The sequence below is a fragment of the Thalassophryne amazonica genome, chromosome 7, assembly GCF_902500255.1.
Source record: "Thalassophryne amazonica chromosome 7, fThaAma1.1, whole genome shotgun sequence".
Classification (NCBI taxonomy): domain Eukaryota; kingdom Metazoa; phylum Chordata; class Actinopteri; order Batrachoidiformes; family Batrachoididae; genus Thalassophryne; species Thalassophryne amazonica.
Genome location: NC_047109.1, coordinates 112,569,143 through 112,587,664, shown reverse-complemented (window position 1 = coordinate 112,587,664; position 18,522 = coordinate 112,569,143). Strand labels below are relative to the sequence as shown.

Genomic DNA, 18,522 nt, shown 5'->3' with positions numbered 1-18,522 from the left:
GCAGTGCAGTGGGACCCAGAGTAGAGCTCACCCACTATCTTCAGCAGCCTGGCACCACCTTTGGGGGCCCTGATGTGTTGCATGGATGCAGGCACACAGGGCTCCCGCATAAAGTTCACAAGGGGCACGACTACTGGGAAACTAACCTAGGTCAGCCAAAGCTCATAATTAACAAACTTTATTTACAACAAACATAACAGTACAGTTACACGCACAAGGGTACACAAAGTGCTTTGATGGAGTGCTTTGCAGAGAGTTGCTACAATAAATCATATGAATAAATAAATAAATAAATAAATAAATAAATAAATAAATAAATAAATGAATAAAAAATAGCAACAGGCAAAAATGCCTCAATCTTAATTGGTATTCAGTATGTGCCTCTTGTTTTTATACAACTTTGGGGGTTTTGCAGACTTTAAGTGAGTCCAAGTATGTTTTAGGGAAAATAATGAATAAATAAATTTAAAAACAGTGAAAAATCGTTATGCTGGGTTTTACAGTGCTGGAGTGTATGTGTGGAATTTTGTTAAAAAATAAAATTTACATTACCTCTTCTTGTTGGTCAAGTTATTATTGTTTATTTTTATATTTCTAGACATATTTCTATTTATGCATTAAGTGTGTTTTTATTTACTACTGAACATTTTTTTTATCACACTAATAAATGAATTATGAATTAATTTACTTTTTATAAATAAATTAATATCAAACCAGAAAGGCTGACTGACTGAAAGGACATTTCCAGAATATATGTGATATTGATTGATTCTGGGGACCACAATGTAAATAAGCATCCATATTGGAAGCTTTCTTGTGTTATCCTCGGCAGTATTTTTATGTAATTTTATTGCCGAATAAATTCAAATCAAATCAATCTTCTTCTGTTATTATTATTATTATTATTATTATTATTATTATTATTATTATTATTATTTTGCAAGTCAATGACGTAAGCACGTCCGTCTGCGTCATTGGTTGAGGAAACATGGCGTCGGTGTCAGACTTGTATGATGTTGGTTGGGAAGGTAAGAAAGCAAGCAAAAATAAACCAATTTATTGTGGGTTTATCGTCTTTTTGTATCTTTTTGAAGATTTTACTTGAGTGTAAGGTCACGTCTCCGGGATTCCATACTCGGAGGACGAGTTGTCGATAATGTGTACTGTATAGCTAACGCGAATTAGCAAAGCTAACTTCGCTGTTTTGTTGCTTAAAGCAGCTAAACAAAACCAGCAGGTTTGTTATAATTAACTGATGGTGTACGTGCCGTGACTAATGTAAAACAGAAAAGGAAATATTGTCGTTTGTGTGCGTTTTATGTTAATTGTAGCATGGGACCCGACTAAAATGTGGCACCTTCAGCTAGTGTTAGCTGTTGCTAATTCTGTGCATCCCTGCGCAAAACATTTGTTATTACAGTCATGATGTTTTTTTGTGTGTGTTTGTCTTTCTTAAAGACGTAGACCTGACGGACGTTGTGCATCTTTCACCTGTTAATGGTAGAAAGTCGTCAATCTGGTCCTTTTAGTAGCACATGTTCTGCAGCAGAGGACTGTCATGACGTCAGATGTTGCTAACAATATATAAATTAATGAAAGAACATTTGCTTGAATTGATAGTACAGAAAATAATATTTCCGTTGCATAAATGGAAAATATTCATTATTTTATTATGACAGAAATATATCCTTGTCATTTGATATTTTATTTAAAATTATAAAGGTGTTAGTGTGGGTATTTACCGAGCCAACACTAACGCCTTTATTCTCTTTATTCTTTATTTTTTCGTTGTGCGTGGTGAGCCCACATAGAAGTGGCACCATGTTACTTCTTTGGGTCAAGCCTAACCAAACCCCAAAGCTGTATATACTCACCCGCGACCTGAGAACTGCTCTGTGCCCACATAGAAGTTCACTCCATCCGTCAGGCTAGCTGCTGACACACCACTGAGCTCAGTGAGAGCCACAGAGGACTGAACCAGACTGTGTGGAGGTGCCTGTCTACTTTCCTTGGTCCAGCGAAAATTCACTATAGGAACTTCATCTGACTGCATTTCCCCAAGAACACTGCATAACCTTCTAATTGGGTTGTAGTGTACTACATTTAGCTGCCTCGCATCATGGATGCAAGTTGTTCAATGAAGCGAAAAGTATAGAACCAAAATGTATGACAAATCATACAATACAATAATCAGTGACATGTGACATACAATCTACCAATCAAATGAAAAGGATCTATTTAATTTTTTTCAGACTCTCTTTCTTCTGTTATGCTCTTTTGATGATACTGTATACATTGTGGATTTATAGATCAAGTTATGGAAATATAATTTGGTCATTACTAAAACCGTTTGCCAATTGTGTTTAGATGGAATCAGGCTGTGACTTTTGTTATCATTAGTTAATAGTATAATTCTGTAGTGTAAACTCATGTTTATTTATGTATTATAGGTACCACATGTCAACAATGTAACAATTAATGTGTGCTTTCATCTATTTTGCACTTGCATTGGGTTGTTTTTAATCCTTTTATTTTTAATTTTATCCACAGAGATGAGAGACAAGCTTCGTAAATGGAGAGAGGATAATTGCAGAAATAGTGAACAAATTGTCGATGTTGGTGAAGAACTGATCAGTGAACATGGATCTAAACTGGGGGATGACAGTAAGTTTGTGAAGAACAGATTTAGTGCATAATTACACATCATAAAAAAGAAAATTCTTTGCAAGGCCCAAAAGAGCAGTTTAGATGGCTGTGATGTAATTAAAAGGTTCTTGATAGGGGTGGGAAGGTCAAGCCCAAGCTTGAGCAAGTTATTGATCTTGGCCATGTATCTATTGACTCTAGTTCTGCAGTCATTAATTGAGCTCAGAAATCTCTCAGCACTGCCTACATTCAGTAGAGAGAGCTCTGCTGTTTAGTTTATTTTGGTCAATTTTCAAAGAAGAAAAACCTGCATTGTATTTTAATTTTAGCTTAAACTGTAGCCAGCTAAACGTGTGACTCTGGTTCATTCTTGCATGACATGTGGATGATGCAGCCACGCAGTGAAATGATCTGCATTATAACTCGCCTAATGTGTCACTGTATAAACCCGATACTCATTCTCACTGGACAAAAGCAGAAGTCTCAATGCTTTTGTGTGTTTTTCCATGTAATAAACACCGTATTTACTGGATGTTGTATAACAGATTTTCACATCAGACAAAACGCCCCATCCCATCGCAGTTATTTCCATTAAAAACCCCTTGCATGTACTAGACAGAGAAGTCTGGGATTACTCAGTCACAGCAGCGGTATGAAATGAAGTTTAGGACAGACACTCGCTGATTTGAGGAAAGTGGTAACGTAATAACTTGATTAAAAGACTGGACGGCACCTAAATGAGGCATGTCTTTATTCAAGGCTGGTGATTATTAACAAAATGCTGCTTGCTGCCTGCACTGTAATATGGTGTTAAGTTTCACACATCACTGGGTGGGGTGAAACGTTATTTTAAAAGTTTTGCAGTGCGCCCGCTGATTACATTTCGATCGTGGATCAAATACATTTGGTAGAAAAGTCCAAAAAAATGACCAATTTTACAACACAGAGACAGGAAAAGACACTCAAATGACTTGCAATTCATAGAGGGAAATTGCACATACCGTAATGTTGGTTTAGAGGTTGATTATTGTATAAAGAAGTGGATCTTATTGATGGACAAATTGGTCCAGAAAAAGCCACTGTTCCTGGGGTAAATTGCACCCCAGGAACAGTGGAGGTAAGAAATTCCACTGACTACAGTTGTTACTGGTGTAAGACATTGCATTCTGCACAATATGACACAATATCTGACAATTCATGCTATCTCAAGAGCTGTCAGGTTAGCTGCAGTACATGTAATAATTGGTCAAGTCGGCTTGATTTAAAAACTGCTCAGTGCTCGAGTGAGCACAACGGCTCCAATTCCAAAACTAAGATTAAATGCACAGGACAAATTTCACTGTATATGTTCATGTACAATGACAGTAAAGGCGTTTCATTTTTTTAAAATTCATAATTAATTTTTTTCTCACAATGTGACTGCACGCTACTTTTAAAAGAAAGTATATTTGTAATGATCCATAATTCAAATAAACCGATATATTTACTTCCATTAGTGGGTCAATTTTAAGATTTTACGGTTGCCAACATATTTCCCAGTAAAGTAAAGACACAGCAGTAAAAGATGTTTGCTTGTAGCGGTGTCTTTGTTGTAAATTAAGAGACTGGAATATATTCTGAATCAGTATCTTTAAAAAAAAAAACAGACTTCTGCCTAAAGTCATTCTCGTAGTAACTGTCAGATTTTGGTTAGAAGCTTTACATAAGCGCAGTGAGGAATGTAATCATTCCAAAAATGGCTTTTACTGACACTGTCAGTAAAATATCCTAAGATGAAATTGTATATCTCCAGTCCAAAGTGTGCAATGTAGCTCAGAGTTCTTGGTTCTCAGTGACCAAATACAGATAGATACAAACCGCTGACATTATCAGTTGTGATAGTTGTAATTGGCCACACCCTTTCTGGGTTTAGTGGAAGCTTTGATATCGCTTGCTCGATGGTTCTCTGGTTAGCGGGACTACAACCGGCTGTTTTTCTTCCATGTGGAAACATGTAATATGGTTTCTCATGTTTGTTGTCTTTTCATTTTTCCATCAATGCAATATTTTTAACAATTAGAAATGTAATTTTTGACACTTCTGAATTGATTCCGAATCATCTGCATCGCAGCACATCTAAGAATCAGTTTTATTTCCCCAATTTGGCGCTCCAGGAGGGAATGTAGAATAATTTGGCGTCAGATAACAGTGATTATGTAAATACAGCCTTGTGTTTCTTCTGAACTTGACAATGCCTGAAACTGCATTTTTCTGTGCATTAAAAAGTTTTAAACAAAACATACAGCATGATCTACATACTTGTCTCCCCTAAAGTCCATTATGTTCCAGAAGCCATTTTTCATCAAAATATTTTGTGGTGTAGTTATTGTTAGCTGCTTGCATGGTTAACCACTAAAGTTGCAGAACTTACAGAAGCAGTGTGGCTAGCCATAATTTGGAGAAAATATGATTAGATTTAACATGTTAAACATAGTGATGGGCAGTACATGAGAGAAAATGTTAAAACAGTTCCTCCATGCATAAAGTTTACTTCACTTACATCTGACTTAGTTTAAGCAAAATCAAAATGAGAAATGTTTTCACTTTTTTTAGTTTGACAACTTAAATAATACACAGTAAACTTAATTAATCACAGATGACTTCAAATGGACTGCATTTATATAGCGCTTTTCCATCTGCATCAGATGCTCAAAGCGCATTACAATAATGTCTCACATTCACCCCGATGTAAGGGTGCTGTGCTGCCATACAAGGTACTCACTACACACTGGGAGCAACTAAGGGATTAAGGAATTTGCCCAAGGGCCCTTAGTGATTTTCCGGTCAGGTAGGGGTTTGAACCAAGGATCCGCTGGTCTCAAGCCCAACACTTAACCACGAAACCATCACCTCCCCCACTTCAAATCTCAGTTTTGTACCACATATTAGAAATTTAATGAAAACGGCATCTGACGAATGTTGCGAAAGTGGACCATTTCTCTCTCAAGCAAATACAGAGATGTAGATTCATGCTTTTATTACCTTCAGCATTGATTGATTCTCTCTCAGTCCAGGAGAGAGAGAGAGAGAGAGAGAGAGAGAGAGAGCTCACGTTACACCCATTTTAAAGTCTCTGCATTAACTTGCTGCGAGTTTTAGAATTGATGTTTAAGATCCTTTTATTGGTTTATAAAACTCTTACAGTGCTTGTTCATATCTATTTATCACATTTGCTTTTGGACTGTGAAGACTCTCAAGTCCTCTGGTGCTGGTGGAGAGTGTTGATACTTTTTAAGAGCAAACTAAAGACCTATCTTTTCAGCCTGGCTTTTAATTGAATTTTACCTTTTACCAATGATTTTTTTTAAGCACAGAGCGCGTTCTCTCTCTCTGTGTGTGTGTGTGTGTGTGTGTGTGTGTGTGTGTGTGTGTGTTTCATAACTGAGCTTGGTTATTTTGAAAGAGCTATAAGTTGCATCTGAGAAAAAAGGCAAAACAATGCCATACACAGTGTTGTACGGTATTGCACACATCCATCATTGTATCATTACTGTGTTGATGCAAACATTTTTGTTCTCCTCTCACGCTACATATCCAGAGGGCAACTCATGAATTATCCATAGTCTTGTGAACGCCATTCTTTTTAAGTATTCATTTTTGCATCGATAATAATGAAGACTCTGAGATAACCTCTGACGTTTGCTAGAATTTATACAAATTAAAGCATCACAGAGTGACATTTCCTTTACTTGTGTTCTTGTTTCTTGGAAAAAACGTTCCCTTACTGAACATCAAACGGAAATAATTTTGCACCGGCAAAATCGTGCTTCAGCAACTCTGACTGTTGACATCAAATGATGTTCGTTCCTGCATGATTGACCGCACTCGCTACCTCCGGATTTGAGTCAACAATCTGAAGTAGCTGCCTGGTGATGTCAGTAACCCCAGCTCCAGGAAAACGCCAGACATGCATTTACTTTGAGAAAAAACATTTGAGAACTGAGTCGCCAACAATCTTGAGTTAACTGCTCACCAATTTTATTACAGTGAACTTGGCACTAAGAAAGTGCCGTAATTTCTATTGGCTTCTCCTTTTTTCCACAGTCACCACAGCAGATCCCATACGAATCCGCATGTTGATGTGGCACCTTTTACACCAGATATCCTTCATGGTACAACTCTAGATATACACCCTGAATGGGCACAGTGAGGGATAGATAGTGTATATGGTATGAATTTGCCCTAAGGAATGGATTTTGACTTTATCGGCTGATCAGTAGAGCAGAGTATGTTCAAGGTTTGGATTTAAGAAGTCAGAGATTAGGCAATAAAAGATAAGTTGCAACTTAGCAACAAGTTGTCATACATGTTTTCTGTCACCTCAAATAAAACACGGTATGAATTATGAGGAATGCAAATGAATGTGCCCATCACAAATGTCAGAAAAATCAATGAGAGGAGATGGGCAGAAAAAAAGCCATTTTTGCACTTGAGAAAAGGCTTTTGTTTTGCACAGTAAATCTTTTCAAAACACTGTACTATGCGTAATAGGTGTGTAACAAACAATGCATCATGAATCATAATCGTATTGTGAAGCCTGTATCGAATTGTTTTAAAATATTTTGTAGCATGTTACGATGAAAATATCTTGCACAAGAATCATAAATGATTTATAAAATATACAAAAAATAAGATCAAAAATTTAAATTTACACTACAGAATAATTTTACTTTCTACAGAATTAGTGTGAACAGTAATGTAATTGTTTATTATGATAGGCGTATCTTGAGACATTATCATGGTGCTAGTGTATTGTTGCACCCCTAATGTGTAATATGTTGTAATGCTATTACTATTAAAGGGCTAGGCATTGACCACTTTTTGCCACTAGCCCACAGAGCCAGTAGCTTTGAGAAGTTAGTGGTTATTTTCTGTCAGAGCTTGGATGTTGAAAACACCTCTAATTGCTTCTGGAATCACAGAGGATGTTTCATTGGGAGCTTTTTTCCTGTCTCTGTCTCGTGCGCTGAGGTGGAGGACATATTCGGAAAAGCCTAAAAGGTAATCATTTGTAATGTTTTAATAGCCTGGTAACACAGTTGCATGTTCATTCCTTCTTTATAAGCAGCTGTAAAAGTATGTTTATGATAGATTTAACATGTTGTGATAATGGATCAGATGAGGCGCACTCTATGTGCGCTGACACAATGTCTCGCACTTACACAGAAGGCGAATGTCAGAATGACTGTAAGCTGCGGAACAAACAAAGCCAGCGAGAAGAAGTGCTGTCCAGGAACCCGTGGTTTGGTTCTAGCTGGTCTGGTTATGGATGCGTTTTTTTTTTTGTTTTTTTTTTTGGGGTGGGGGGAGTGATCGATCCACGCAGTTGTATATAATTCAAGCGGCCACCTCATTGTGATGTCTTTTTTTTTTTTTTTTTTTTGGTCAGCTGGGGGGACACACAGACCTGCTGCATTTAATGACTCTGGAACACAGGTGAACAGCAGCATGGTGCATGGATGTGCACACCGGCTGGAGCGTCTTTTTTTTTTTTTTTTGGACTCTGTTTAAAAAATGTGACAACATCCTGAATGGATGCTGTGAATTGAAAACCCACACTTTAAAGGGACAAAGTGTGGGAGGGCTGGAGGTTTGGACCAAATCCATGCCTAAACGTGCACAAGCGTGGCGCTACATGAATCATATGCAGCTTGACGTGGATCATATGCAGTGACATGAGCCATTCGAGGCTGGACAGGGCTCAATGACAGGTCGGTTGTGGTTCACTAGAGGCTGATACGTGGCACATGTGAGGTACAGAGAGACACATAGAGGTGCCTTAATAGTGGATACGTGATGGCTTAAAATGTGGATCATTTTTTCCAAATAATTGCTTACACACCCGTACGTGGCTCATTATTCATGGCTTATTATTCGGTGGGACCGAGACTTAAGTGTTGTGAATGAATGTTTAAGTTGGAACTGACCTTTTTTCTTGAGTGGTTATAATTTCGAAGATATTAGTTTCATTTATTCAAAGCGTTCTGTTCGGTTTGCGTCTTCTTCGTTTCCTGCAACTTCCCGCGCCGAGAATTTTAAAATGCTAATGAAGATTGCCGAAACTCGGTAACGGAAAAGGCCGAATGCACGCTCCACTTCTTCTTTCGTGTTTATTGACGGTTTGCAAGCCAACACGGTGCATTACCACCACCAACTGTTTGGGCATGGAGCAGTAATGGATTCTGACATATGCTATATTAATAAAGAATTGTGGTGATGGGGGAGGGGAGAAAAAAGTGGGGGAAGTTACACTGAACTATATTCTCTTGAATGCGGGAACGTGGTGCGAGACAAAAACAAACATGGCGGACTTGCTGAAGTTTGATGACACGGAGATCGAAAGAAACTTGACTTTGCTGTTGGAAAAATATGGTAAAATAAATAGAATTTTGAGAATATTTGTAGTTAAATTTTAAACATTTAACATCCCGTGGACGTGAGATGATCATCTTGCTTGTTTTGATGGCACCGCAGCTGTAATACTTTTATGACATTGCAAGACGTTGTATGAAAATGTGGTGGACATTATTCATTGGTCAGTTTGCAAATAATGAATCAGGACTATTCAAATGCATCCATCATCATATCATAAAGAAACTGACCCTCCCACCAGCTCTGAAATAGTCCATGAAATAGGACTATATCAAGGCTGTGGGACCTTTTTTGCATGTCTACTATAGTGAAAAAGTTATAAAGTGTCACTACAGTGACAAAATTATTAAACATGCACACCATTTACACAACACCAGTCACATTTAACATGCATATAAATGGGTTTAGTCAGATATCATTAAACATTCAAATAAAGTGTGAATCATGTGGAAAATGGCCCATTGTGTTCACCAGTAGTGAATGAACTGTTCATATGTTTTGCCAGCTGAATCCATGCAATACTGTTTGTGCTTCAGATTATACCGTGATATAAGTTTTAGGCCATACCTTTCGCCTGTAAGCATCAAATTTCTTCAGATTAAGTAAATTTAAACATCTTTTCTCAGTAAATGCTAAAAGTTTGATGATCATTTCTATTGTAAATAAGGTCCTTTGGCTTTTCCCTTATTATTCTCGGGGTCACCACAGTAAATCTGAGATGGATCTGCATGTTGATTTGGCGCACATTTTACACTGAATGCCCTTCCTGGAGCACCTCAACATTATGCTGTATTTACACATAGCGACAACAAGTCATGAATGTCATGTACACATTCTTGGCCGCTGATCATGAATGTAATGATTTGAGGCAGAGGCGTCAAGTGTCGTCAGGAACTGCTGCAACCTGTTACCACACGTTACGATTAATGGCCAGTGTTGCTGGCAAATTATCAGGAACCATTACGCATGGTCAAGAATAATGTTCTGCGCTATTGCGCGTAACGTTGTGAATGAGGTGAATTGTCTCCACACACACACACCCACACACCCATATTCATTCCACCATCAGCTGCTGAATAATTCAGATCGCTCCAGTTTGCTCCTCAAAATATAGATTAATCCACAGCAGAAGAACTTGTGTGAACTTGTGATTGCATGCTTACTTTGCCTCTGTGCCATGGAGTGGTGCAGAGAGGAGGAGGAGATGGAGAAAGCCAGATGTGTGGCTCCATGCGGCTCTCGTCTTGCTTCTTTTCCCAAACAGCAGGCACATGCAGTAGGTGAAACAGCTGCAGGAGCGCCCTGAGGGGCATTGGAACAAGACTTTTAGCTGACTTGGTGTCACTGTCCTTCTTCAGCATACTGCAGCATTGAAACTGCATGGGGTGCAGCAGGGTTTAATTGTGCGCACGTCAGAGAAGAACGCTGTCACGTTCCATTAAGGATCACCATGCTCAGTTGCGACCTCCACGACATGAGGCGAAATGAGGGTGGTGCGTGACATTCGTGGAAGATTTATTTTTGACAGCCAACAACATGCTCCACGAAAATCACGAATATCACGCACCAACACACACTATTAAGAACCCTATTCAGATGCATTAAGTCACGTTAAGCATGTCAGGAATGTGCCAAGAATGACGCAGATATGACATTCATAACGCATCCTGCCTATGTGTAAATGCAGTATTACACGGAGAATGGGCAGGGGTGGTCTTGAACCAGGAATTTTTTTGTTCTGGAAGCAAGCGCACTAATTGCTTGGCTTTTTTGGAACAGGCAGATTTCAGGAAGACCATTATAATGGTTTAGGGTTTGTAAAAGAATAAATAGGCAGTTGTATATTGATGCATTTATTTTTATTTTATTTTAGTAGAAATGTGTCCCCAGCCATAAATGACTCAAAGTATGAAGATTTGTTAAATTTATTTTTTTAATATGACTACTGTCTGGCTGTACGAATCGCTGTAAAACTGAGTGACACATGATTTTTAAAGGGGTAATGCAGTCTCTTAAAACTGTGAAGGAACACTTAACATGACGTGATTTTATTGAAACCAGGTCTTAAATTGGCTGAGAGAGGAAATGACAAATATCAAAACAAGCAAGAATAATAATAAAAGGCCAGAGAAACTCCAGACATTTGTTTGGTTTGGAAGAAGCAAGCATTATGAGGTGGAGTTCGATTTTAATATTGTTTTTAGTTAATGGTTTGGGGGGGGGCATTCAGCAGATGGTATGTTTTTCTTGTCAAAGCAGTCTTGTACTACATGTATTATTAATTCCATTATTAGTCTTCTGTGGCCAAGGTGTTAGTCAGCATGTTCTAATGTTACAGTTGACTGAATGAAAACATTTCATTCAACATTATTATTATTATTATTGTACTTAAAAACCAAGTGAAACATGTTAAAGGAAAGTGTGGTGTTCATTAATGATGCTGCTCAACCTGATGTGACTGAAAAATATTTTGACTGAAAATTTGTCTTTTTCGAGACTGGGTACACACGTCACATGACAGTATTCATTCTTAAAGTCTTTACATTGTTGGAAAGAGGAATAAGTACAGTGAAACTCATATATAGTGGATTCAGGTGGACCAGAGAATTTTGTCTGTTATAATTGAAATCCATTATGTATAAAACAGACAAAATCCATTATACATATAAAACAATCATCAACCTCCAAACGACATAGTATGTACAACTTCCTCCATGAGTTGCGGGTCATTTGAGCGTCTTTTTCCGATTTTGTGTTGTGAAGTCATGTTTGCATACTTGAATGCATTTGGTCCATGATCAAAATGTAACTGGCGTGTGCACTGCAAAAACTTTTGAAATATGATGGGAGAGGAAGGAGTGAAAACGTAAAAGTGACACATCATGGCCTTTTGCGATATTCGATTTAGTAGGTGCATGGGTTTGCAGCCATGCAAGGGACTCTGATCTAAAGCAGTTTGGTTTGCTACACCCGGGAATATGTGTGAAACTTAACACCTTATTACAGTGCAGGCAGTGAGCAGCATTTTGTTAACAATCACCGGCTTTGAATTATGTCCTGCTTCACTTAGGTGCCGAGTCTGAGCACGGTTTGAAAAACATAAACAGCTGGTCTTTTGCTCAAGGAAATATGTTCCCCACTTTTCTCGAATCGACAAGTGTCAGTGCTGATCTTCATTTCGTACCTCTGTTAATGAGCACGTCCAGACTGCTCTGTCTGGTACATGCGAGGGTATTTTAATAAAAATACATTATGATGGTGTTTGGCATTATATCCCATGTGAGCGAAAATCCATTATACAAACTCCGTTATATAAGGTGTTTATTACATGGGAAACCATACGAAGACATTGGGACTTTTGCTTTTGTCCGGTGAGTGCGAATATCCGGGTTTATAAGATAACAGTTAGGTGAGTTTTACTGTACATCTGTCATATTGGTTTTAATGCAATCAGCAACATGTGATCTACAAATAACTGTCTTTGCGTAATTAGCATTTTCATTACTTTGGAAAAGATGTAACTCGGAATATGTCACATCTGTCAAAAAAGCATCACGTAGAGGAAAAAAAAACATACATTTCAAAATAAATGTGACATATACAAGTTGCACCAAAGTAAATTTTATACAAATTCAAGAAAAAATATTTTGTAACTATCTGAAAAGCTACTCAGTCACCCATTATCCTAAAGAATGTAACTTCACCCCACTCCCCCTATTTTTTTTTTTACTTGGTGGGGGGGCACTTAGTGCGCATAATACAGTTGTGATGTCTGTATTTATGCATATTTTCCAAATTGGTGAAATGCTTCAGGATAATATTCCTTGCCTTTTACTGAAATGTAGTTCATGAAAATGAATTTATCTTGTCATTCTTACAGCAGTAAATAAATTTAGATAAGAGTGTGAATACTAAATTGGAGAAAACGTATGAAGGCTCAGTCTCAAATGATCACGAAACTATCATGCGCACAGCTTTCAAGCCTAAATATATTTGTAATCAAGCTACATTATCTAAAACATTTTTAATTGAATTGGATATTTTAACTTAAGGATTTGTAATGCTAAGTCTTAAAATGTTTATTTACATCATGGAATATTTAATGTGCAGCTTATGAAGACTGAGCATAAAATGTTGCATCAAGGATGCAGTTTAAAAAACTTTTATTATTCATGCTACAATCAAATGGAAAGGACATTAACACACTGTCATCTCTCTTCATTTTGTCTGCCCAGTCTGGATTATTTATGAGCAGGTGATGATCGCAGCGCTGGACTGCAGTCGAGATGACTTGGCTCTGGTAAGATTTTGTTTTATTTTTTTAATAGTGCTTCCTTGCACACCGATGAGCTTCATTGTTCACTCTCTCACAGGCTTTGCTACTTTGCAGAAGCTCTTGTGTAACATATAAGAATCTGACTTTTTTCGGCCAAATGGCAATTCTCCATCTGTACTTTGGAAAAGCAATTTGTTGAGAGTTGGAATTATAGAGTGTTGCAGAAGGCTGAAGAAGCAAGCTCTAAATGTTCACTGAACACCATCTTAATATACAATTGTATCCAAATGTTTTGGCACCCCTGATAATTTTCATGATTTTCCTTTATAAATCATTGGTTGTCTGGATCAGAAATTTCAGTTAAATATATCATATAGCAGACAAACACACTGATATTTGAGAAGTGAAATGAAGTTTCTAGTATTTACAGAAAGTGTGCAGTAATTATTTAAACAAAATTAGGCAGGTGCATAAATTTGGGCACCCTTGTCATTTTATTGATTTGAATACATTTGGCACTAATTATTAGACAAAATTGGTTTGGTAAGCTCATTGACCCTTGACCTCCTTACACAGGTGAATCCAATCATGAGAAAGGGTATTTAAGGTGGTCATTTGCAAATGCTTCCCCTCTTAGCATCTCTTCTAATGAGTGGCAGTATGGGAGCCTCTAAACAACTCTCAAATGACCTGAAAACAAAGATTGTTCAACATCATGGTTTAGGTGAAGGATGCAAAAAGCTATCTCAGAGATTTCAGCTGTCAGTTTCCACTGTGAGGAACATCGTGAGGACATTGAAGACCACATGCACAATACTAGTTAAGGCCTGAAGTGGCAGGCCAAGAAAATCTCAGATAAGCTGAATCGAAGGATGGTGAGAACAGTCATAGTCAACCCACAGACCTGCTCCAAAGACCTACAACATGATCTTCCTGCAGATAGTGTCTCTGTGGACTGTTCAACTATACAGCGCACTTTGCACAAGGAGATTCTGTATGATGCTGTAATGCAGAGGAAGCCTGTTCTGCATACACACCACAAACAGAGTCGCTTGAGGTATACTAAAGCACATTTGGACAAGCCAGCTTCATTTTGGAATGAGGTGCTCTGGACTGATGAAACTAAAATTGAGTTATTTGGACATAACAAGGGGCTATATGCATGACTGAAAAAGAACACAACATTCCAAGAAAAGCACTTGCTACCTACAGTAAAATGTGGAGGTGGTTCCATCATGCTGTGGAGCTGTGTGGCCAGTGCAGGTACTGGGAATGTTGTTAAAGTTGAGGGTCACATGGATTCCAGTCAATATCAGCAGATTCTTGAGAACAGTGTTCATGAATCATTGACAAAGTTGAAGTTGCCCCGGGGCTGAATCTTTCAACAGGACAACGACCCTAAACACTGCTCAAAATTTACTAAGGCATAAATGCAGAGGAACAAGTACAGCATTCTGGAATGGCCATCTCAGTCCCACACCTGAATATTACTGAATATCTGTGGTGTGATTTTAAGCGGGCTGTCCATGCTCGCAAACAAACAAACCTGAGATGTAAAGAAGAATGGTCCAAAATAGCTTCAGCCAGAATCCAGACTCTCAATGGAAGCTATAGGAAGTGTTTAGAGGCTGTTATTTCTGCAAAAGGAGGATCTACTAAATATTGATGTATTTTTTTTCTGTTGGGGTGCCAAAAATTTATGCACCTTCCTAATTTTGTTTAAAGAATTATTGCACACTTTCTGTAAATCCTATAAACTTCATTTCACTTCTCAAATATCACTGTGGTTGTCTGCTATATGATATATTTAAGTGAAATTGCTGATCCAAACAACCAATGATTTATAAAGGAAAATCATGGAAATCATCAGGGGTGGCCAAACTTTTACGTACAACTGTATATGTAAATCTTTTCGTTCATATTTTTAAATGTTTTTAGTTGCAAAATGAGTGACGTCTTCATAGGATGAAACAAAACAAGAGATCATGGCAATTGTAAGTGGTTCATCTCCAATCAGTATGGATGTAATGACTCCCGAAACAACAGTGACTCACTGAGTACAGACAAGCTTCGTTCATTAGAATTAGTTGTCTGTTGGCTATCCTTTTAGCCCCATTGCCAGTAAATAAATAAATATCAGGCGAGGGACCAGATGTAAGTTAATAGATAGTGCACATCATTCAGGTCGCAGTGCAGACTTTATCCATCTCATTCAGGATGATGCTGAATGTGATTACATTACGTGATTACATGTGTTATTACTTGCTGGAGATGTCACTGTATTAAATTTTGATGGTAGGATTGTAGTATGAAAATAATTTCATGATTCACTATTTTTAGTTGATGTCCGGGAAAACCTCCCCCACCCCAACCTTTTATGACTATTGCTGAGCGGTGAGCCTGCTCGGGAGGATTGCGCGGCCATACTGCAGCAACCAATACAGGCTGAGAAAGTGTTCTACTTTATTTTAAAGTATTATTTTAGGAATAAAATACATTCATTATAGTCATCATTTTTTGTCATTCGTCATTGCGAAGGCTTTGTGTCTGTCAAGTTCAAAGATCACTAACCTTGACCTATTTTAAGAGGTTAAAAAGTCACATTTTTTAAGATTCTGTTTCTTTTTTTTATTTTGAGTGACGCAGTTGACAGCCAATCTGAGTCGAGTGGCCACATAACATCAGTGGCTGGCCTCTCTCTGGCACTGCAAAAACGCTTCACTTATGTGTTTATATAACATGTTTCTTATATATTATGTAAAAACTAGCGAAAAATAAACATCTAAAACATCTCTGGAGTGATTTACAAGACATTTCGCGGACACTAACTCAAAGCTCAATTCTGCTCTTGTCAAAAGCTCATGCATGTGCACACGCACACCCTCCTGCAGACGCCATTAAAACATAAATATTGTTTACGATTGATTGATAGAGGCTTTTTTGAACATTTATGAATTGTACATAAGACAATAGGATCTTAATAATTAGTGTAAATAACAATAAATGTACAATTTTATATGTGTGTGTATATATATATATATATATATATATATATATATATATACTTTGCACAGGGATACCAATTAAACAACTACAAATTAAAAGAACACGTTGCTCATGCAGCCAAGGATATTTCAGTATTACGTTATATTTATTATTATATATTAACATCAAGAATGTTTTTCAATCAGTAGTACTCTGGAATTTCCTGGTTTTGCTACTGCGATGCTGCCCTAAGTGAAATTGATGTCATGGGAAACCTGTGCTTAATTGTTTTTTAATGTTAATGCTGTTAAACTGACAAGCATATACTCTAAAATTACTTTAATGTGCTTACACTTTCAGTGTTTCTATGGAAGTGTAATATTGAAGAAAGTACAAGTATTGCATTGGGATTGATTATTGGCAAATACTCAATATTAAATTGTTCAGATTGGCATCTGTGGGGAAGAACAAACCCATTTATTCTACAGTGTATTAATATTTGTAATAATACAGTAGTTCAATGTGATTTTGTCGTTTAGATACTACATTCATGCCTTTAAAAGTGTCCACTGCAGCAGAGGATGAATGGTTTATTGTACAGTTATACAAAATATTTTCTTCAGTGTTTGACTGAAGGTATAAGTCTCCTTCAGCCAGTAACACTGATGTCTGTGTAGATGTTTTGTTACACTGGATTTAATATTACTCTGTTGTGTTGTTTAGTTGTAACACTGCCAGAACTGTCCATCAGGCAGGTGATTTGTATCTTTGGAGGTGTGGGTGCAAGGGCTACGCTCCATCGTAATGTTACGGCCAACTGTAATTGCTGTCCTGTCCACATCCTTTCAGACCTGTCTACAGGAACTGAGAAAGCAGTTTCCAGATAGCCACAGAGTGAAGCGATTAACGGGCATGAGGCTGGAAGCTTTGGAAAGGTAAGTACAGACTACCAAACGCTGAAGAGAGAACAGAGGACACACTTTATATGTTTGGTATTTTTGGAGTTTTCATGGCGAGGAACAGTGTACCGATCCAAAGAGGTGCAATGGCTTGAATGTGTGGCGCAGGGTGTGTGTATGTTGGATCATCCAGCACTTTAAAAAAAAAAAAGAGACAAAGGGAATGGTGAGTTTTGGGGTTCAGCACTAGGTATTCCTGTGGTCCTGCAGCCTGATTTAGGGATTCCCGGGAAGGAAGTGGTCTAATCCCACTGTTATTCTGTGGTCCCTCAATTTTCTCTGGTTTATGCTTTGCTGTTGTTTCCTCACTTTCTTACTCCACGCACGCCTTCTTTCTGTCTCCCCGCCTCCTTTTCTCACGCATTCTTTCCTGTTTTTCTCTCTGCACTGTGAGTAGGCCTTATAGCCACATAAATATTGACATGCCACCATAATTTTGACTTTACCCCCTTGGCTGAGATCATTTTTATTTTAGAGTCTGCAATTTATAGAATGGAGAATGTGAGCGAGAAAGACAAATGGAAGGTATTTTAGGGTGTACTCACATTAGGCCCAGGTGCCTTGGACTGTGCCCAAGCACGACTTCTTCCCATCTCCACGTCCTCGCTGGCCTACACTCACATAAGTTAAGAGCTGAGCACGTGTACCTCAATGTGACTTTTGTTTTGTGAAAGAGTGCTCTCCAACACATCAGATTAATGGAGTATATATAGATACAGTTGTGCTCAAAAGTTTACATACCCTGGCAGAAGTTTAGTTTTTTGGCCATTTTTCAGAGAATATGAATGATAACACAAAAACTTTTTTTCACTCATGGTTAGTGGTTGGGTGAAGCCATTTATTGTCAAACAACTGTTTACTCTTTTGAAATCATAATGACAACACAAACTACCCAAATGAACCTGATCCAAAGTTTACATACCCCTGTTCTTAATACTGTGTATTGCCCCCTTTAACATCAATGACAGCTTGGAGTCTTTTGTGGTAGTTTTGGACGAGGCTCTCTGATGGTAAAGCTGCCACTGAATATGTTTCGGACTTTATTTATATCAATTACAAAGAAATACAAACAATATGGCACTCTATGGTAAATCTGCATGGAGTAGAGAGTTCTCAAAAACTGATTGACTGTAGAAGAGTGAGGAAAGCCACCAAGACACTCAGACAACCCAGGAGAAGTTATGGGCTTATGTGGCTGTGATTGGAGAAATTGTGCACAGTGCAAGCTTTGCATTTCTGCACAAT

The 18,522-nt window shown here is 37.9% G+C and overlaps 1 protein-coding gene across 1 annotated transcript in view; it reads left to right on the top strand.

Moving 5' to 3' along the window:
• Positions 1 to 945: 945 nt before the first annotated feature.
• Positions 946 to 18,522, top strand: part of emc2 (ER membrane protein complex subunit 2) — a 95,074-nt gene continuing 77,497 nt past the window's right edge. The window contains exons 1-4 of the mRNA XM_034175373.1: positions 946 to 1,028; positions 2,551 to 2,664; positions 13,293 to 13,357; positions 17,168 to 17,253. Coding sequence (XP_034031264.1) covers positions 989 to 1,028; positions 2,551 to 2,664; positions 13,293 to 13,357; positions 17,168 to 17,253 — 305 coding nt within the window. The 5' untranslated portion in view covers positions 946 to 988. The remainder of the gene's footprint in view (positions 1,029 to 2,550; positions 2,665 to 13,292; positions 13,358 to 17,167; positions 17,254 to 18,522) is intronic.